The sequence below is a fragment of the Paroedura picta genome, chromosome 2 (genome assembly GCF_049243985.1).
Source record: "Paroedura picta isolate Pp20150507F chromosome 2, Ppicta_v3.0, whole genome shotgun sequence".
Lineage (NCBI taxonomy): Eukaryota > Metazoa > Chordata > Lepidosauria > Squamata > Gekkonidae > Paroedura > Paroedura picta.
This window is the reverse complement of record NC_135370.1, coordinates 155,974,077-155,996,862: the sequence shown is the minus strand read 5'-3', so window position 1 is coordinate 155,996,862 and position 22,786 is coordinate 155,974,077. Positions and strand designations below refer to the sequence as shown.

General features: G+C 43.0%; 1 protein-coding gene across 2 annotated transcripts in view; it reads right to left on the bottom strand.

Annotated features, from left to right (window-relative positions):
* Window positions 1–395: 395 nt before the first annotated feature.
* Window positions 396–22,786, bottom strand: part of FLRT2 (fibronectin leucine rich transmembrane protein 2) — a 97,839-nt gene continuing 75,448 nt past the window's right edge. For both annotated transcript variants that reach the window (XM_077323408.1, XM_077323409.1), the window contains exon 2: window positions 396–3,728. In XM_077323408.1, coding sequence (XP_077179523.1) covers window positions 1,321–3,306 — 1,986 coding nt within the window. In that variant the 5' untranslated portion in view covers window positions 3,307–3,728 and the 3' untranslated portion in view covers window positions 396–1,320. The remainder of the gene's footprint in view (window positions 3,729–22,786) is intronic.

Genomic DNA, 22,786 nt, shown 5'->3' with positions numbered 1-22,786 from the left:
TGTAAATTGCACAGTCTGACATTCAGACCTCTGTTTTGTTTTTGTATGTGCACACACTATAATAAATATTTGAATTTTTATTTGTTGTAGCGTGACCCTTTTGTAAAATTCTGGACTGAGTAGGTTTCCCCTCTTTTTGTTGCTTGCTGTGGTAGGCTACTTGCCATTTTTGAGTATGTCAGTCTTTTCCCTCATGTAACGTCATCTGCCCAACTTAAATTTAACTTGGAAGGGTGGCCCTGTCGCCATGAAAAAAGATGAGAATATTTCATATGGAAGAGTTTAGTGACTTTTATGCCCATTGGGGCTCACTTTTTTTTTCTCATGGAGAAAAATCTAATTTAAGTCATTCAATTAGTCGGGGATAGATGTGAAATTGAGAAACAGCCAAGGGAAAACTTTCATTGACTTTAATGCATTTTGGATTACACTTTCGGTTATGAGAATATCAATATTGCTTGCAACTCTGGCCAACGTATCATCTGTACTTGGACTACTGGAACGAATTGCGCTCATTAATTTGGCCAGACTGGGGCTACAGAAATGTGCTTTTAAGAGAAAATAGAAATGAAGTTCTTGATGGGAGCTGAGAATCCTCATTATAAAAGCTGGTCAGATCTCTTTTTTAAAAAATCCCAATTTTGATGAGAATGTGAAAGCCTTGAGACTTTTCATTCCAGCTTATATGAAGAAGGATAACAGCAGGAGGAACTGTATTTGATCTCCCCAAGTCCCTCATTTCCCCTCCCATTTTGGTACCACAAAGTACAAAGTCCAGTAAAAGTGACCAACACAGTTTTAACATGACTTACTCTAATTTTATGAACCACATCATAGCTTTAAGTTGTATACCTCCTTTCATTTAGTCTAGTTTAGGCATTCCTAACGATTCACCTTTGAATGTGAACGTACAAGCTAGCAGAAGGTGTAAGAACCAGCATCCCTTGGGCAGCTCCAAAAGCAAAAGTGGTTAATGTTTGAAGAATGAGGCATTCTTTTCTTTTGCCATGGCATTGGGTTCTTATTGTACAACCCTGTACAGTACTTCAGCAATATAATTTTTTTTAAGATTTAAAAAGCAAAGAGTTACAAAACTGTTTGCAATTAACTTGAAATAGAAAAGATAGCACTTTTTAAAATCCCATTATATAGTACACCATATAAATTACAGAGTATTCAAATGCACAAACGCATCTGTGTAACATTTATCAAATGTAATTTGTGTGTGTGTGTGTGTATGTGTGTGTTTGTGAGTAGGTTTATTATGTCTCCTCCCAAAGTTTTTGCTTCGAGTTGGTGGGATCTTGCCATCCCTCATTATCACGTATGGCAGTGCTCCAGGTCTGAGACACCACTGTTGCAATATCGCATATTATTGGGGACGTGGCAGTCTGTGTAGTTAATGCCCCCGTTCGGGGTATAAATGGGCTGCAGTCTGAAATCTCCTTTAAGGAGTTGATCATTATTTAAGGAGACAATCTGAAAGCTGGTTTCTGTCATCTCCAGGATGGAGTTATCCTTCTTGGTCCCCGCCTCACAGTAGTCGTCTTTCCGCCGGCCTCGGTTGTATTTCCACTTCTGAGAGGTGTAGCGCCCCTTTTTGTGCATATGCCAGCAGAAGATGCTGAGCAGAACCACCAGCACAAACACCACTGCCCCCCCAATTAAGCCTGCCAAGAGAAATGGGGAGCCAATGCTATGGGATGTCGTTTGCTCATGGCTGGAAGCAGTGTTGCTTCCATTGCTTAGTAAGGAAGCACTGGTGGTACCTTCAGAACAGACAGTGTCCTCACCAGTTCGGTAATTGTTAAAATCATCCAGGGGAACCAAGCAAATCCGATATGTAGATTTGGGCTCTAGATTTGTCAAGCTTATGTTTTGCCCCTCGTCATGAACTATCCGTTCCTGAATAATGCCTCCTTCCAGGCTGTGACCCATTTTAACCCAGGTCAGTTTGTACGACATTACATAATAAAGGGTCTGCCAGCTAACTTGGATGCAAGTGTCATTCAGAACATGGACGGAGAGCTGAAACCGTTCAAAGGCGGGAGGGGTCACTTTTTCTCCAACGCCCCTCTCAGGCACAGTGGGAAGTGTGGATATCGTAGGGGTCAGAGGGGTGTGTTTGTTACTTGGGATTAGGGCTGATGATGTAGGGGCAACTGTGGTTGGCAAGAATGTAGTGGGAGCTTGGGTAACCAGTGACAAATCGGGGGTGGTTGTGGGGCATGATAACATATTCATGTTGAGTTCCCTGACGGCCATTCCTCGGACATGTTCTGGTCCCTGACACATGAATCCCCGGACGTTGATGGAGGAAGGAATTAACTTGAGCCATTCAGTGACCCATTTAATACTGCAATCGCAGAGCCAGGGATTATTCCTTGCTGTGAGTTGCTTCAGGTTGCGAAGGTTGTCAAAGACACCCTTGGACAGCATCCGAAGCTGATTGTTGGAAATATCAAGTCGCTCCAGCTGGTGGAGGTTGGAAAAGGCTGAGAGTGGTATGTGTGATATCTGGTTATCCTGTAGAGAAAGCCTCAGTAGATTTGTACCTGGGAGTTCAGGGGGAGGGTATGTTAGTGAATTCCGTACTATAGAGAATTCCTTGAGTTTGGATAAGTGGCTGAAAGTGCCATCTGCAATTCCTTTGTTGGTAAGGAGGTTGCCGTCCACTATAAGACGTTCCAAGCTTGTGAGATTCTGGAAGGCCATGTCTGATATGATGGCAATTCGGTTTTCATCAACGCGTAGTTCTTGTAAGTCCACTGGAAGGCCAACTGGTACGCTGCTCAAGTGGTTCTTGGACAAGAAAAGAAGTTTGAGGCTAACAGCTTCTCGGAATGCCCCATCCTCAACCCCTACAGTAGAGATGGAATTGTCATCCAGGTGCAACTCTTCCAGTTTCAACAACTGTGCTAGAGCAGCCCGAGAAATAGTCTGGATGTTGTTTTCTTGCAGGTGGAGAACCCTAACATTCTTCGGCAGATTCATAGGGAACTCATCCAACTGGTTGCCGTACAGGTAGACAGTGTGCACAGACTGGACATTGTGCAGCTCTGCAGGAAACCCAGCATTATTAATTTGGTTGTTGTGGAGGTAGAGTACGGTTACACCCTCCGGTATTCCAAGAGGCACTGAGGTCAAGCTTCGCTCATTACAATAGACAAAGTTTCGGTCACAGCGACACACACTTGGACAGGCCAGAACTTTGGAAAACTGCATGTAGAGCCCCAGGGAAAACACAAGCCATGACTTCAAGAAAGCAACTCTGTCCATGGACCACATTCTAGTCCACGGGCCCATTTCTAACTCAAAAAAACTCCCACAAAAATGTCAAAAAAGGAAAATAAAATACTAGCAAAAATAAAATAAAAAGGCAAATAGGTTTTATATTTGTGTCCTGTGTGCAGGCGGGAGGCGATGTTCTAGAGGCCAACTGTAAAATAATCTTTGTATAATTGGACTGCCTCCTACTCTGGCTAGAACATGTGCTGTGTCCTTAGCCAGGCTTACACACTCTGCTGTCTCTCTCCATGTATGCCAAAGGGTAAGAAAACAGTCTTCTGCAGTTGGTCAATAGTCAAGGTAAGGTACCAATCGCTGACCAAAGACAGAATGGCCAGATTAGAATATATCTTCCACTGTGGCCTTGGTGACGACAACCCACTCAGTTTCCTTCAATCTGCAAGGTATTCATTTCGGCTTGAAGCTGGATGTTGTGAAATCTGTGGAGAGAAAGGAAAGAAATTATGTGGCATTGTTACATGACAAACATCTTGTGCACAGAAAACCATTGCATCCATGAAATCATAATGTACATATCTCTGACTTGATCTCTCTTATTTTCCTTCAGCTTTAAACACAGCAACAGTAAAAGATCAACATGGAGAACAGATTGGAAGATTTGTTCTCCGGCTGCTATGATGATGGTTACAGCTTATAGAATGCTGAAATAGGTATCTTAGACTACCTTGGCATAATGAAAGCTGGGAGTGATGGAGATTCCTATTTGCATACCATCTCTGAGGATTATGTGATTTTCTTTGGGCTAAGCAGGTCTTTGCCTGAACCTTCTGGCTGGTTTACCAGAGGTCAGAAGAGCACCTTCTCTGGTGGTCTTTTCAAACATATAACAGTTCTGTTTCAGAGGGCTTTTCACTGGGCTTTTATTAGGCTCTGGTGAATAGTGTTTGACAAGTAGACCTGTTTTATTTTAATGGCTCTTTTAGGCTTGATAGCATATTGATGTATAAGACACCTTAAGCCCCCTTTTGGCACAGAATCTATAAATGAGTTTGGGGAGCCCAGATAGTGTCTGCCACAGAGAGTATTTCCTGTGAAAAAATGTGTTTGCATAAGATTAGTGATTTTCAGTGGGCCCTTGCACAAATGGAAGATTTAAGTGGCAGAAGAAGTGTGCTTGCTGACATCTATGGTGCACAGAACTAATTTTATTTATTTTATTTTTGTATTTAAATCCTTCTTCATAGGATCCAAGTCTACAAGGTGAAAAGTAGGATATAAATCATGTAAATGAATAAATGAGGGCAGTACCCATTGTGCACTGGGGAACTAAGAAGGGTTTGCTCTTTTAAAGTTTTTATTTCTGAATCTGAAATTGTAATACATTTAGAACAAGAGAAGAACAAGAGTTGAGTCCTGTAACACTAAGGTTGCCAGCCTTCAGGTAACACCTGGAGATCTCCCACTATTACAATTGATCTCCAGAAAACCAACAAAGAAGACGGCAACAAAGAAGAAGATGAAGAAGATGAAGAGGAGGAAGAGGAGTTGGCTTTTTATACCCCACTTTTCATCGGGCCGCGCCCACGCACCGGCCGCACCCACGGGCCGCGCCCACGCACCGGCCGCGCCCATGGGCCACGCCCACTCATCGGCCGCGCCCTGCGGGCCACGCCCACGCATCGGGCGCGGCCCGGCCCTGATTCCCTCTCCCCGCCCTCCTGCAGTAAGAAGCTTCCCGGGCCGCAAGCTTGCGGCCTGGGAAGTTTTTTACTGCCGGGGGGGGGGGACGAGGAGAGGGAGCCGCGGCCCGGCGTCATGGCCTTCACGGCCCGGCACCGGGCCGCGGCCCGCAGGTTGGGGACCACTGCTATATATCATTCTGCCTCCACACCTTGAGGCATCTGTCTCTTTGACCTGTTCTTCCCCGTGTCTTGAGGGGGGGGGCAGACAATTTGCACTTTTTCACTCAGGAGCAAGTCTCCCCCCAGAACAGCAATGAAGAATAGCACTAGCTCCCTCTGCTACAGGGGAGGAAGCAATGCCTTTATGACCTCAGCAGCCGTAGAAATCAACCAACTTGACTAGCAAGTAAAATACAAGGGAAAAAAATGTACACAATACATACTACTTATCTGGCAAAGGGAAAAATAATCCTAACTATTTGCTGGCTCTAATATTTTGGAAAAGCCATTCTGGGCAGAGCGCTATCCGGGACACCTTCCACCTGCACAGGCCAATCTGGGCCAGCCCCTGGAGCTCCTGCCTCCAGAAGCTGGCCACGATGCGCTCAGCCAGCCTCACCCCCAGATGCGTCCTGGCTGGTGCGGAGGACATTCCCGTGGTTCTGTGCGTTCTCTGCCGCTCAACCCGCCTGCCAGCAGCCATGCTGGCCCAACTGCCAGCTCGCACATCACCCCACCCTCCAGTGAGCCTGTTGCCTCCAGTGGCGTGCTATAGCCTGACCACCCCCAGCCATGTTCCATGGCTGCCAGCACTGCGCCCCGCTCTACTGCCGCACCACCAGTACCTCAGGTATGTCGGCCGCCACCTGCCCCCTCTGACTGCACATGCCGCTAGCACCCATTGCGTTCTTGCATGCAACGGGCTTGATGTCTAGTAATACAATGAAATCAGAGTGCAAATCTTCCAAGGGAAGGCTAACAAGTTGGGTTTGAGTTAACTGTGAGCAGGATTACAGCTTTTGGAACAAATAAAATAAAATTAGAGTACTGAACAAGGACTTGACAGACCAGGATTCAAATCCCCATTTCACCCTGAAATTCATTGTGATCTGGGGTGAAATCTCTCTCTCTCTCGCTCTAATTTCCATCTCAGGATTGTGATGAGGATAAAATTGGGAGAACTCTATACTGTTATAAACTCTTTCAAGCAAAGGTGGAATAACAATCTAATAAAAAGATAACAAGTATAGATTCATGTGGGTTTTGTACTTTTTTTCAACGCCAAAGGTTTTTTTTCACATATAAAATTGATAACATTTGAAAAAGTCCTTAATTTTGTTCTTTCCCCCTACATCTTTCATTATTTAATACCTTTCAGCATGTTAAATTCCATTGGTTATGAAGGAACTCACCCTTGATGATTAACTTACCATTTTTTAAAAGTAAGAAGTTAATGCTCCTATTGCTTACATTTCAGTACATTTATTTTAAGCGATGGCATTAGTTTGTCCTGCTATAACCTATTTAATATAGGAAAGTAGTGGAAAAAAGACTTGTTTGAATTAAAGTCCCACTGTTTCTCTCTGAACTGCAGGTTAACAGCTGTCAGGACTTTGAAGTTGCCACTTTCACTTAGGATTATACTGAAGATCTTTTTAAATACACAAAATATAAGTTTATAACAGGCTTTCTCAACCAGAGTTTCCTGATGGCTCTGGATGGGTTTTCTGAATGGGTGGGAGTTAATTTGTTATAGATTTTTTTAAAAAAATGATAAATATTTATTGGGTGATATGACAATATATAGTCATGTCAAATTCCCCCCCCCCTTAAAAATGGCCAATGATGGGCCTGGAGTTGGAGGGGCCCCGAGTGGACATGTACACAGACATGCTTCCCAACCACATACTGTATGATTGTGCTACTTTTGGGATTTCTCGAACCCTGAAAAGTGTTCACATAGCCTACCACAGCAAGCAACAAAAAGAGGGGAAACCTACTCAGTCCAGAAGCAAGCAATAGCAAATCACTTCTGAACATCTCTTGTCTCTAAAACCATATGGGATCACCGTAAGTCACTGCAACTGGATGGTACTTGCTGCCATATTTTCAAACAAAATTGGTACTTCTGTATCAACCATAAATCTGGAATTGGATACACCTCTAAAACAGCTCAGATATAAAGAAAGCACATAAGGACATGGTTCTTTGCTGGACTCCCTCTTCCCATAGCCACCCCGCCAATACCTTTAACTATTGATTATGGGATTAGCACAATAAAAATGAAGCCACAAAAATGCAGAGAAGAACTAAAATGAGATTTAAATGCCCCTCCCAGTTCCTCTTGGGTTATCACAAATTCCAGTGGCACAGTGCCAGCCTAGCCCCCAGCAACATGGGCTGAGGCTTTTCACTCCAGACAACATTCACAAAACATTCAGAGGTCTCAATGGGTGAGTGTAGCGGAAGGTTGGGGAAGAATTGAATTTGTGTGTGTTCTTTATCTGAATTTATTACATTACTTCAGTGAATTGCTAATTTTAAGACGATACATAACTGGTGTCGACATTTTTCCTTACCATGTTTTTTTTTTGTGACTGCATATTAATCATTTCTTCCAATTTTGTATACATAATGCTCTCCTGTGCTGAGTTTATTCAACTTAATTTCCAAATTGTTAGTTGTTTCTTTTCAGAATTGTTTGTGATGCTGTCAACAGCTAAAATTCCTTTCATTTCCTGGATTGCTGTTTGCAGTCACATAATTTTCATTTCCCTCTTATTTAAGTTCCCGTAATTTATTTCCAGAGTACTAGTGCTTGCAACTTGAACACCTCATCCACATTTTCTATCTACCAGTGGCTGCCCCCCCCCCAATTTTATTTTCTCCTTACAAGTAAAATGTTTCCCCTTCTTTTCCTTATGGTTTTTGTTCCCTCTCTTTTTAACTGATGGTATGGTTTTTTCTGCCCCATCTTTCCATCCTGTGGTCTGTTGCCTGTCAATTTTCTCCAGTATTCATAGATTCAGACATTGCTCCAGAATATGTTTTTTCCACACACACAATCTAAGCATGTTGCAATCAATCAGCAGAAGTTTTTTCAAAGGTATAAACCTGTCAAATTGTCACTTAACAGGTGTTCTCATATTCGTCCTGCCACCATATTTATTCCTGTATGCGGTCTCATATTTCCCATTTTCTGTTACAAACACTGTCACTAACATTCTATACATGTTCAGAAATATGGATGTGCACAGTGCATATTTTCGGCTATTTTTTTTCCTTTAAAAAATCTTCAAAGTCAACTTCAGATTGGGAAACTATTACAGATTGGGTGTGGAGCTTGGGGAGGGACCTTAGCAGAGCATTTGTTATGGATATCTGAAAACTAGCCTAAGCTCTTCAAAATAATGTTCTCCTGATTCATAACATTCTTGATACCAATATTTCTGTTGCACCTCTTTTTCTGTCTCATTAACAGGAAAGCTCAAAATTAGAAACCAGCCAACATGATACACATAAATCCAGTAATGCAACTGGAATAAGGAAAAGGAGATAAAACTGCAGAGAAAACACACCAAGTACAAAGGAATTCACCAACCTATTTCATGCCCTAATGCTCATATGAATCATAGAATCATAGAATCATAGAGTTGGAAGGGGCCATACAGGCCATCTAATCCAACCCCCTGCTCAACGCAGGATCAGCCCTAAGCATCCTAAAGCAATGGCTACTGTCTGCTTGGTCAGTATTTATCTCTTTCACCTGTATATTCTGCAGGGCAAGAACTACACAATCAACTAAATGATAATTTTTCTAAAGTATGTATATATATATATGCACACCACAGAGGCCTAGTTTACACCCCTGGAATCAGTTTCTCTTCAGAATAAGAGCATAGGACCATTAATACATTAATATAACATGCTGCTGTAAGTAGCCACCAGCGTGTTCAGGACCACAGTGTTGCACTCTTACTATCTTTACATGTTATTTATTTATTATTTGTTTGTTTGTTTATTTATTATTGCATTTATTTACCACCACTCCCAGCTCAAGGTAGTTTACATCAGGATGAAGTACGGTAGTTGCCAACTAAAATAAGATCAAGTAAGATGTCATCTATTTAATTTTTACTGTATGAGTTGCACACTATCAGGCTAGTAAGGTGTTACATAAAGCATATCACATTGATGCAGGAATTTTCTATTCCCAAGGGATGGGATGTCATATACTAATGGAAAATATCTTGAACTAAGCAAAATAATGAGATAGAAAATGTGGCAAAAAAGGGCCACATTAAAGGTCCATAATCTAAGGTGACTTCATCGTGAAGTCAGGCAGAAGCCTGAATATGATTACACGGTTCAGACATGCTTCAAAAAACATGTTTCCCTGGCTACTGGTCACATTGCTCATTCACACTGTGTGGCTAAAGGTGCAGTTTTTGCCACAGAGGGATGAACTAGGAGCTGGAGGGGGGGGAGTATTCATGATTCTGCAAAACTTTGCACCAAGTTACTGTTGAGAATAAATATTACTGCTCCAGACCTTGATCACTGAGAATGCCAGATGGGGGTCGATGAGCAAGAAAAATACCCAATAACCCTGCAGAATTGTATTTAGTGTTTGATGTCACTTGTATTTCACCAAGACAATCTTAACAACCTCCTGTTAATCTGAGGTAAATCACCACCAAAGGAAAACACAAGACCTTGTCCTGCCTACTGATTTATGGCTAGGGTTACCATAGGATATCCAGGTCTCCCTGGGACATTGGCATGGGAGTGGGGTGGGAATAGTGTTGTCAGCTCCAGGTGGGGAAACTCCTAGAAATTTGGGGGATGGAGTCCAGAGAGGACCGGGACTTCAATGGGGTACAACGCCATAGAGTCTACCTGTAAAAGCAGCCATTTTCCCCAAGAGAATGAACTTATATCCAGCACCTTACGGTTGGCAATCCTAAATCCACCCTTCAAACCATCTATCCCTAGGTTGCCAACCCTGGCTTCAGAAATGCACAGAGATTTGAGGATGGAGCCTGGGAGAGTAGGCTGTGGGGAAGAGAGGGATCTTAGTATTTTACCATACCATGTAATCCACCTTCCAAAGCAGCTATTTGCTCTGGAAGAAGTGGAGCCGATATCTTCAATCTTTAATAAACAAACAACAAATAAGCAATTTATGTAATTTGGTTGTAATTTCAGGAGATCCCCAGCCCCCACTTGGAGGTTATACAACAAACTGGAAATCACTGTGCAAGAAAGCCCTGTATGGTAAATCCAACTGCACAAACCAAAATACTTTTTTACAAAAATGTTATATTCACTTTCTTAGAACAATTACGGATAAGGTTTAAAAATTTATTTTCAATTTCTCATTTCAAATAACACACTGTTCTCTATCCTGGGTCATACCAGAGTTTCTGGAAGAAGAAATGTTTCTTTGAATGGAAAGGCTCTTTGAAATTGTTGGAGGCTCTGGAGAATTCTTCTGGGACATGTAAATTGAGAGGTCTCTTTTTGTGGGCACGCACTTGGACGTGGTCCTATTATTATGAATCCATGGAAGAAGCAAGAGTCTGACAAAATTGAGATTTTCTGGATCTTCGTGAGGACAACTGTGTGACATTTGAAATGAGAAACTGACAGCAATTTTGCAAACTTTGCCTGATTCTGCACTTACTTTGTTTTTTCCATTGTGGATCCTGCTAAAATCAGATCAATTTGAACTCGGGTTTTCCTCTACCCACCTCCCCCCAATTGAAACTAGAAAGTGTTCTGCACTCATTGAGAAAGCTCAGAGCAGGGAGGGGGCCAAGCACAGCAGGAACCTCTTTCTTTTCTTGAACAAAGGGGGGGGGGAGGATTGGAGACAGCAGATGAGAGGGATTAAATTCAAGTGGCAAATCTCTGCTGAGAGAAGTTAGGGCTTCTGGAGCCCAATCACTTTAAGACAAATCTTGCAACTGGGAACCAGGAAGTCTTTGAACTGACACCCTGGCCAATCAGGGAAGACTGCTTTGCTACGAGGCGTGGAGAATGGAATTAATTCAAAAAAGCAAAAATCTGCACACTTACTGATTCCGGTTTTTCAAATATCGAGGTTTATATCAATTTCTGGATATTGCGGGGGAAAGGTAGGGTCACTTCTAATCAATCATGGATGTTGCAGAGGGAAAATTTAAAGCACCCAAAATAAAAATGGAAGTCAAATTCAGTGTAGATGGGAGGGATTCATTCAAACTGGGAGTGAGTAAAAAGCCATGTGCAGACTATATCTTTATCTGTAATTGTTCTAAGAAACTGAATATAACATTTCTGTAAAAATACACTGTGCAGTTCGGTTTCCCAGACGCGGCTTCTTTTTTTTTTTTTTTACACAATGATTTCAGAGCATCCATTTTCTCCAGGTGAACTGTTCTCTATCACCCGGAGGTTAGTTGTAATAGTATGAAATCATCAGCCACTACCTGGAAGTTGGCGTCCTACAGCGCCCAGTGGCTCAATGAGAATTTGCAGAACATATCATGTGCACTACCCTGGTGCTTTACATGAAACACTGAAGAGGCATCCGTGCACACCTGGTTACAGAGCAGAAAGAAAAGACTCATGGCATTTGGCCTACTCAAACAGTTCTTGCCCAAGGGGCACTTCTGAGTCCTAGGAAGGAAGTGGGGCTTGCTTGGTTTGGATGAAACCAGTGTGGATTGCTTCAGGGTGGGGAAGAATGCAAGGCTTCCTTTATCTTCTTCCTGGCAGGCTTACAATTTAACTGTTTAATTGTATATACAGAGATTAGCTGGGAAGTGGTCAGCCCCCAAGGACTGTTCAAATGCACTTTGATTTTTCAAGGTGATTAGCACAATCTTTGTCTAATCAAGAGCAGTGAGAAGTATAATATAAGGAGCTTTTATCTGCTAGCTGTTCTTAGCAGATGCGATAAGAGTGGGGAAAAATCCAAACACTGAGAGTTATTAAGGTCAAACCTTACCATGTTGTTCAGCAATGGTACGTGTCTAGCTCTATTTTGACGAACTTCAATAAACAGATGTAAAAACTGCATCACTGTGTATAAAGAATAAGCACTTTATATATCTAAGGAGAGGGAACTGGAATGAGCGCTTCTCTGTCTTTATGCTGAAGTTTGGAAATTTTTAAACAGAGGCTGATTCTGTGAAGGCTCAAGGGGGTGGCAGGTTACAGTGGATGAGCAATAGGGTTGTGAGTGTCCTGCATGGTACAGGGGGTTGGACTAGATTACCCAGGAGGTACCTTCCAACTCTATGATACTATGATTCTAACAACAGGAAGAAAAGCAAAGGGCAGTTTTATCAATTTGGCATTGTGACTACCAAAGAAAAAGGAAGGGCTGCTAAGTCCATTAAAAAAAGCTTCTCTGAAATTGTACCCTACACAAAAGGGATTCTCATAACTGACTCTGAGACAAGGGAGAAAGTGTCCCTGTTTTACTGATGATGAAAAGTCTGGCTTGTGAGGAAGGCGCTAGTATAGCATTGTCCTCCCTGGTCACTGGCATGGAGTAGAGTTAGAGTTGACAGCACCAGATTGGGAAACCTGGGCAGGACAGAGACCCCACACCGGAGTATAATACCATAGAGTCCACTCTCCAAAGCATCACTTTTCTCTGAAGAATAGCTGGTTTTTATACCTTGCTTTTCTCCACCAAAAGGAGTCTCAGAGTGGCTTAAAATTGCCTTCCCTTCCTTTCCCCACAACAGACACCCTGTGAGGTAGGTGAGATCAGAGAGATCAGGGCTGTGACAAGCCCAAGGCCACCCAGCTGGCTGTTTGTGGAGAAGCGGGAAATCAAACCCGACTCACCAGATTAGAAGCCATCACTCTTAACCACTACACCAAGCTGGTCTGGAGATGAGCTGTCATTCTTGTGGATCCTTAGGTACCACCTGGGGGCTGGTATCCTTATACTAGGAACTGTTTGTCAACCCCCTAAAGGCAGAGAAAGTTATAAAGCATGCACAAAACAGGCATATTTGGCAACCCAGCAATTCTATATTTGTGCATACTAGAATGGCGCAGTAATGCACACATAAAGTGAAGACTAAGTGCAGAAAACTATATTGGAGGAAAGGAATACTAGAAGGAAAGGAATCAGGGAAGTGCCGTTAAACATTGTCTAAATAGAGACACCTTTTAATATGCACATAACAGCAAATCTCACACTGTCTCAGACAGCTCAATACATCAGCAAGCATTTGCTAATGGCAACAAAAGAACCCATAAATGCATAGTCTCCCAGAGAAAGTACTCACGTGGACTGGGTAATGGTGCCACACTGTCATTGTATATAGAATCCAGATTCCTTCTGAAAGCCACTGAGAGGGAGCAGTCATAGATGCAGCGCTATCACAGGACACTGCAGCTGGCATATCTGCTCCCTTTACTGGTCAGGAGCTGTCCCAGCCACTTAGATTGTCTGCTGAGTCAACCCTCCCTCTGCTATCTTGTGCGATTGTCAAAAACCCCTCAGAAACACAATGGACACCTAATTTCTAGCAATCGGATGTGGGGCAACACCAACAATAACAACCATGGCTTCGTAAGAGGCAACAGGCAAAAGTATTATACTAGATCATGATTTTCCGGAGGTGGAGAGGCATTAAGCACGTACAGAGTGTCATTCCTTCAGTTCTGAGGAAATCTAATTGCTTTATGGTCTTTGTAATCATGAAAAATAAATACCCGAGGGCACCAGGTTTCACAACTGGATTTCTGCTCATCATTACTTCCTTTAGAACAAAACTAACAAACAAGGCCCATAGTGGGGACCCCAAGTGAGTTGACATTGTTCTCTGTCTACTAAGCAGGCCGAAGAACCACATTTAGCCTGAGCTCATGAGAGCTTGGAAGCTATGCAGGTTTGTCCATGATTAGTAGTTTTGGGGTTGTTATATGGAGAAAGCAATGGCAAACCATCTCCGCTTGTCTCTTGCCTAGTATGCCCCACGGGTGGGGCTGCCATGGGTTGGCTGCACCTCGACAGCATGCGCTTCTTCTTGAAAGTATCCACACACGCATGCACATTTTTTCCTGAGGTTTGTGACCTGGCAGTCATGGCCTGATCCATTTAAATTCTGTTAGCCAATAGATTAATCTATTGAAGAACCCACTTTGCATTGTGCAGCATTTTATCAACCCTTTCTCGTGGCACAGCCGTTTGAATGACAGCTTTTCACTCATGTGAATCTGAAATTTATTCTGGCTGCCTGAACTTTCAAGCAATCAATACAACATGTACACGGACTAATTTCCATACTTTGTACTTAAATAACCTGATGCTATCTTCCTAATTTTCGGCACTGTTCCTCTGTCTTTAAAATGGACCCCAATTGCCCCTAATTCCTCCATCCTGCTACCAACCCATCACTATACTGTTCCTGACAGTCCACTGACCCCGTCCCAGGAACAATTTCGGGTGGGGTTCAGTGGACAGCACTGGCAGGATGGAACTTTCAAAAACTGTCACCCCTGTTGATAAGAAATTTGCGTTTTTCTGTGGTTAGATACAGGACCTTCTAAACATTGGCTCACTTTCATTACAAACTTGGAATCTACAACTCTGCGTGCTTTTTCTTATTTCTTGCTCTCTGCTTCTGACACATATGTTGTTTGATCTGTACTGGCCCAATTCCTTCCTCACATTTCTCAAGGACCCCACATCATGCCATGAGCACACCTATTTTAGGGTTGTCAGGTCTATTGAGTCAGCCGACGGGGGATGGAAGTCAACGTACTGGGAGAAAAGACAGAAGAAGCTGGAATTAGACGTCATATGCCTATTTAACCAAGAAATAGCATAGGCATATCAGGGGCGATGTTACTTCCTGTGCACACCTGTCTCTTCGATTTTCCATAAGGATGAAAACAATCTGATTGTTTAAAACTGTAGACCAGGAAAGACCATTGCTATTCCTTTCTGACAGTCTCCCAGACTAACATGATTGTGTGAGGATAAAGCCAGACAACATCATGAACGGAGCCTTGGATATTCTGCGGGGGAGAAATGGGACATACACTTTATAAACAAACTCCCCATTGACTCAGACAGAGTTGTTTGATATCCTCCCTTAACTAGATAAGTGAGTGTTCAAGTGTGGTTGTGTTAGCCTTCATACTCTTTAAGCAATCCACTTCATCCTTTCAGACTCACAGAATTTTCTTTTTTTTATTATTTGCAGAGCATGAGCTTTCATAAATTATTGCCTACTTCAGATGAATGAGATATTGAACATGGATCTCAACAGACAAAGCATGTCAGCTTCCATTGAGCCACTTCCCACAATATTTTTTATTGACTAGCTTACACACTATCAGGTGTAAAGTGTGCTATACTGTGGTAAATAGGAACATAAAAGGTGCCTGCTGGATCAGACCAGCTTTACACAGAGACCAAACAGTAGCTCCATAGGGCCAACTCACAGGGCACAGAGGCTACAGCCTTCCTCAATGTGACATTGCTTCTGGACATTGCTTTAGGATGCTTTGGGCTGATCCTGCGTTGAGCAGGGGGTTGGACTAGATGGCCTGTATGGCCACTTCCAACTCTATGATTCTATGACATATAAACTTCTAGCCTGTTCATGGGGGGATCTGTTCCTGTCAGAGTATTTTTTTCAAGGCATTATGGTAAGTGGCACCATTCAAAAACATCAGGCCCAATATCCCCCTCTGCTCCCACCCCAAACATGTTCTCTTTACCTTGGCTCCAGTCTTATTTTTGTCCAGCTGTACTCGCACATAATGCTAGAGGTAATCTCACTGGAAGATGCAGGGGTCAGGACATACAACATAAACTCTGAAAAATAGAATCCAGCAATGTGGTCTTGTTCACAATGGCTTTGCCTTTCGAAAGTGGAGCCATCTTGATGCCTTGCATTTTCCATCCAAGAGCAACCCAGAAGAGTTTTATTTCGAACTGGCACTAGGGGGAGCTCACACAGCAGCTACTGTTTTGTTATGCCACCTTCTTTTTATTTCAAAAATAAAGGATGCTGTGGATATAATTACAGTATTCAGCAAGATATTCCCAAAAAAGCATATATTGATTTTGTTTTCCTAGGCCTTGAATAGTTGCCCAAGTTTAGAAGTGAGGGAGGAGGAGGCGACTAAAGAAGAGAGTTTTAGTTTTCTTATCTAAGGAGCACCTTGGCCACATGACTAACTCTAATTTTACAGCTTACCAGAAAGGATCTACTTTTTAACATTCTAAATTAGAAGCTTTAGAGGTGCTTGATTATGCCGGCAGAGGCAAGAGACAAAAGTGAAGGCAAGAGACTTTTGAATGTCTTGCAAAGACCATGAGTTTCCATAAGGGTTCTCACAACAACATAAAATATATGTCAAACAATAGCACTTCTAGGTGTGTGTGTAGGATTTACAAGAGTAATGTGTATAATATAGAGTAATGTGACACAATATGACAACCTGCTTTGAACCTTTATATCCTGATAACTGATTCTCTCACGGACTTTGACTAAATAAATGGGCTAGGGATCACATGAACACAGGAGAAGCAAGAGTGGTTTAGGAACCCTGGGTCATCTCTGAGAGCAGCTCTAGCACTGTGATCTAGCAAAGACTACTTGGAGGGGCATTTTGGAAAACAAAAGGCTGAAAAAGTTGGAAGAACATCAATGATTGACAAACTCACAAGAGCTGGAAGCATTTTATGGTTGGGTCCCCATATTTTTGGATACTGCACTTTTGCTGTGTTGACATCTTTGTTGGTTTGCAACAATTAATCTGATGGAGAGTAGGTTCAAGACAGACAAAAGGAAGTAGTGCTTTACACAGAGAGTGATTAAAATGTGGAATTCGTTGCTAGAGAATGTAGTAATAGTCACTGGAATAAAAGCTTTAAAAGAGAATTAGATGGATTCACGGAGGATAAATCTATCAATGGATACTAGCCACAGTGATTGCAGGAAACCTCCACATTCAGAGGTACTAAGCCTCTGAATCCCTCAGCCAGGAGGCAACATCAGGGGAAGGTGACAACCTCTGTGCCCTGCTGTTGGCCATCCAGAGGACCTGGTTGGCTACTCTTTAATGATTGTATGGTATGTGTAGCATAGCCAGGAGATCCAAGGATTGTCTGGCTGTCAGGCAAGGGACATTCAGAGGTGGTATGCCACTGCCCACCTTTGTATCATGATCTCTAATGTTCCTTGGAAGAACTACCACCCAAATGCTAGAAGGTCTCTAATCCAAATACCAGCCATAGTCTAGCATCTGAGATCTGATGGGATCAGGCTTGCACTGCATGAGATAGGATACTGGACTAGGCGGGCCATTGGTCTGATCCAGCACTACTGTTCTTATGTTCTTAACAAGTGATCCACACAGAAAAATGCCAGTCACAAATTATTGCTATAGCATATGGGAAAAAAGAAAGCATGCCTGTATGCCTATCCACTGTCATAAACACAACATCATTTCTGCCCCCAATCCAGAAGTGATGTCAAAGCATCACTATTGTGTTCACCATAGAGTTCACAGGGATTCTGGGAGCACTGCACAATGCATTCACATCCCTTCTGGTTTTTAAAGGAAGACATGATTGTACATTGTTGCCCCCCCCCCACTGCCCCATTAAATAGTCACATGGGATGGGGGAAGCCCAGTGGATTTCCTTGACAGAAGTGGCCAATTACCAATCTTTCCTTAGCCCTTTAAGTGCTTTGGCTGGGATATTGCCACTTCCTCATGGTAGATAAATATTAAACAGCAGCATTCATAAGCACTGTTCTTTTTAAACAATGAAAGACTTTAAAAAAATCTTTTGAGAAGATAGAAACATCCCCCCCCCCATTTTAGACCACCAAGAGCTCTATTCCTATAGCTCCTACTCTCTCACACATCCACAAAGAATTTCATTTTGTGTTTATGGAAACTATATCAACTTTGCTGCCTATGTGCCATAAAACCCTTAAACAAATACTATTAGCATGGTGAAATTTGGTGTCAAGGTCGGAGCTGACAAGAGAGTCCCAAAGAAAATACCACATTTGATTGGTGAGTCACCTTTGTAAATACTGGAAGTAGGGAAATCGCCAGGTTCTGAAGGCTTCCCGTTGGCCTCACAATCTCCCAGAGTGATATTATCTGTTGACTGAATTAACTCAGGTGATCTCACCTTTCAAAACCTACAAGCGGTGCAGCATCAGGCACAGACCACAAAAGCCTCTTTTGTAAAATAAAGCTAACACTTGACCACAGTCAGAGGCAGATGGCAGCCCAGCACAGCACGTGAAACACAGGTGTAATCTGCTCAGTGCTGCTAAGCAAATGTGTTCCGCCATCCTGCTCTAGCCTGACAGTTTAAAAGTGTTCTTTGGTGTCAGCTTGGAGTCCGCGATGATGAAGCGTTCACCTGTGAATGAGTGAATTGCTGTTTTCGCTCTATAAAAAAAAAAAAGATGAGCGCTGCAATTCCGGATAATCTTCCTCCAGATGGTCACCACTATGCCATTTTCACTCCACTGGGCCGAGAGGAACAGATGATCACCTCCAAGACCGATATTAAACTGAGTTCCATCGCTAAGAGGAGATGGCTAGGGAACAGAGCAGTTGGTGTCTTGATTCACCTTCCCTCAAGGCCACATTTATCACCGTATTAACAGTGTAAACCTTGTACAAATGGAAACTTGAAATAAAATGGGGCATGCTAAGGAGGCAAGGGTGTTTCCTAAGGAAGTACATTGCATATGCCTGTTGCTAACCAGCAGCTATTTCCTCAGAATTCAAAATGTCGAATTCAAGACTTGTGAACTGTGCCTCACTTCAACCAGCATCAAGCAGATACAGCTCGAGAGTTCCCATTCATGAGAAGCCCTGACCTCGACCATACACATAGACATACATGAGAAGCATGCTTACAGAGAAGCAGGCGACTGGTTCACCAAGTCACTACTGTCCATGCGGTGTGGCAACAGCTCACCAGGATCTCTGGATGAGCTCTTTCACATGGTATCGATCTGATCCTTTTGATTAGATATTTTAGATAGAATCAAAGACCTTCTACATACCCAGCTGATGATCTCCGCTGAGCCACATACAGTAAAAACAGGTGCCATATACACAAAACACTGCCCTTGTAGAATAAACACTCCTGAAATGTCTTACTCACTATTAGTTCAACTTTAATACTACAATTTAATGTTCTCTTTTCTGAGTTTTGAATTGCTCCTGCAGTAGTCAAGAAGTGCAAATAATAGGGTTCATTTTTCTATACTGTCCTCTTTATAAAGATCTGTGAGGTGTGCTGCTATGATAGTTACCTTTACACACTACCCTACGCTGAGGTAAAATTTCCCCTCAGAAATGAAATAATGTTCCATCACAGAGTAACGCTCCTTGCGTGGTTCCTTAGTTATAAAAGTAAAGCTCGCTGTCCCATCCTGTCACTGTTTGATCTTTTTGGGCTTTACGCAGTCCTAGAATCCTTTTGGGAAGTTGTAGAGCCCTTTATTCTTATATCCCATTGTCAGAAATGCACTGACGCATTTTTAACTACAAACAAGTAGAAGGTTGTATTTTACAAAGAGGAACAGGGTAGTTGGAATGAGGAGTCAAGCTTTTACATATAAAATTATATTATTCAGAAGTTCTGAGTTACAGGTTTTGAGATGTTTATAAGTTTATTCTTATAAGTTATTTCGTTATTGTTTATCCTAAAACATGTCTGTTTTTTCTTTTATCTTTTTATCTATTGTGTTCCCCTAAACTCACCTGGATGGGTATTCTTTCCACTTTTCCTTCCTATAGGTGGGTATTTTCCACTTTTCCTTCCTATAGGTGGGTATTCTTTCCACTTTTCCTTCCTATAAAAAACAGTATCCCTCTGCTTTACTGAAAAGTCAGAAGATCTTTTTCACAGACACAAGACTAAGGAAATACACACTCCTGATTTCCTCTTTCTAACTGGGCAGGATTAGAAGAAATCTGGCCAAATTGGGAGTTAACACCTCACTGTCCAAATTCCCACTCTTTAGGAACCTGGCCTCTAATATCTATGGTAAAGACCATAGAAATTAGATGAATTCCTAGTGTGCTAAATGAATGTGCTGTCACTTCCAGGTGATCACCAAAAGTGACATCACAGCACCAATGACATAGCCCCCACCCTGGTTTCTCCTGCTATTCCACTGATTGAGCATGAGTGATGGAGGGCAGGAGTGGGTTATCCTTACAATAACCCTGAAAGGTTTTACCCAGTTTCCTTCTGCAGCGGACTGGAGATCTGAACCCGGGTCTTGCAGCTCTTCGCTCGGTATTCTAATGCTACACTATGCTGGCTTTCATCTTAAAAACATGCCCTCTGAGTGACAAAAAAAGAGTACTACAAATGACATGGAACTGTGCAATCTGTTAATGAAAGCAAGACTTACAAAACACATCTCAGTCTGAAAGTGAAAATAAGATATTCATCCTAGTCCTTAAAAAAAAAAAAAAGGTTTTATTTTTCTCTTTGGCAAAAAATGAGGCCTGCCTGCTTGGTGAAACTAATAAGGCCAAATTAATTAAAAAGAATTGCCCTCTTGGACCACAAAATGCTCTGTTTCACAAGTAGCCCAATGCATTTTGTATTTCAAACAGGGGAGAAGAGAGGGAACAACCTGCTGTGCCTTTGCAAACAAATTGGCCTCTACCTATAAATTATTCTATAGTGCTTTCTTTTATCTAGAGGAAGTCGGCAGCCTGGCAAAATGTCTGCAGATAATTTGAAAAAAAACAAACACAAATAAAAAGCTGCTTCTACTGGCCCAAGCGACTAAACTTTGCAAGTGCAGAGACATAATCTTGACACATTTGTATCGTGTTGCATGGCCCTGCATCTCTAATAGGTGTAACGGCAAGACACAGCAGCAACAAGGCCAGAGGACAGATCACTTTATTGCCTCTTCCTTGTCATATAGATGGATATGCCAGTATGACGGAAGAAACAGGTTCCTGTAGAGTCGGAGCCTTCTCAGTCATGGGGTTCCAAGTGGCAGGTGGGTGGCCCTGTCAGGACTATGACATCATACACTCTTCCTAAGAGTGGGATTTCCAAGGCACTTTGAGGACAGCAAGCTGGCTATGAGGAAAAGGGAGTAAAAGGGCTACTGTGGCCAGCTTGTTCTTTTCCCAGATGGATGCTGCTGCTGGTGGTTTGACTTTCTTTTTGCAGACATCTTGCTCTCTTTCTAAGAGCCACTTTGGTGATGGGATGACAGCACAGGGGCTTCAGAGGAAGGTAGGTAGGTGTGTGTACTTGAGATAGAGTTGCCAACTGAGTGAAAAAAATGACTTGAGATTTGAGGCATGGTGCTTGGGGGAGGGAAGGGCAAAACTTCAGAGGGGTATAAGGCCATCAATCCCACCCTCTGAAACAACCATTTTCTTCAGTAAAACTTATCTCCTCACATCAGGAGTTCAGTTCTAATTCTGAGAGATTTCCAGATCTTACCTGGAGGCTGGCAAGCCTAGTCTGAGAAGATGAACCGATGCTTCCATGCATCATGAGGCCCACAATTCAGGGAGGGTTGATGTTTCCTCCTACTGCTTTCTCTCCAGTGAGATACATATGGCAACCTTAAGCCCTACTGGGCAATCTCCTTGCCCACTTTCCTGGAACATGGAGTGCATGCCACACAGGAGAATGATGCTCGGAAGAGATGCAAGTAGCACCCTGAGCTAATTAACTATTGCAGCAGCTGTAGGCTAGTTCTCATGACAGCCATGCCTACTTCCCTCTACATCAGTGGTTTTGGGGTTGAATGTCCCTTTCACAGGGATCGCGGCAGGGCAAGCAGCTTGGCCGGGAGGGGGCACCATCCACACAACAGCCTTGTGGGGTAGATCGAGATAGAACATTCATCTGTCTGGAGAAGTGGGAAAGAGCGAGATCGGCATGGTGGGACAAGAGGCAGAAAGGAACCAAGAAACCCTGGTCAAAAAACAGTTTATATACCATCATGAACAATGGATCTTCATGCCATTGGTCAGTTACGGTTTAATTTCTGTGAAAGAACACTTGCATAATTTTATGGTTGGGGGTCACCACAACATGAGGAATGGTATTAAAGGGTCACAGCATCAGAAAAGTTGAGAACCACTGCTCTACATATTTCATAATGGAGCAGCATGAACAAACTTCCTTCCCCCTCTAGCACAGTGGTTGTCAACCCCCAGTCAGCCTGGTGGCGGGCCACAAAAGCCTTGCCACCGGGCCGCAGCGGGGGAGAGGGAGGCACCTCCCCCCCATAGCGCAACGCTCGCCAGGCCTTCGCTCAAGGCACTCGGGCGGATGCAAACGCACATGTGTGGAGCTCCATGCAGGCGCGTTTGCATCCCCCAGCAGGGCGCAAATGCGCATGTGTGACCACTTTGTGCATGCGTGTTTGCACAGAACTGTCATACATGCACGTTCGTACCCCTGGCAGGTGCAAACACACATGCACAATAGCTCCACGCATGCGCATTTGCACGGAACTGCCGTGTGTGCACCAGGCCGCCCTCTCCCTTCCACCCCTGCTAGCGGTTCCCAGCCTTAAAAAGGTTGGGGGCTACTGCTCTAGCACACATCCTCTAACTCTTCGGTGCCCCAATTATGTCACATGAGTTGGGCAATGCACATGCTAACCTCAAGAACCGTACAACCAGGGCCTAGCACACAAGCAACCTCCATGTGGATCACCATTTTATGTGGCCTTTGACCTGGTTGCCCTCCATCTTAGGGAGGAGAATAAAGCAAGACAAAGTTTTTGGACTAGCCCCCTACCTCCAAGTTTTTAATACTTGGTAGTTAGTGTTCCAATAATTTTCCCCCT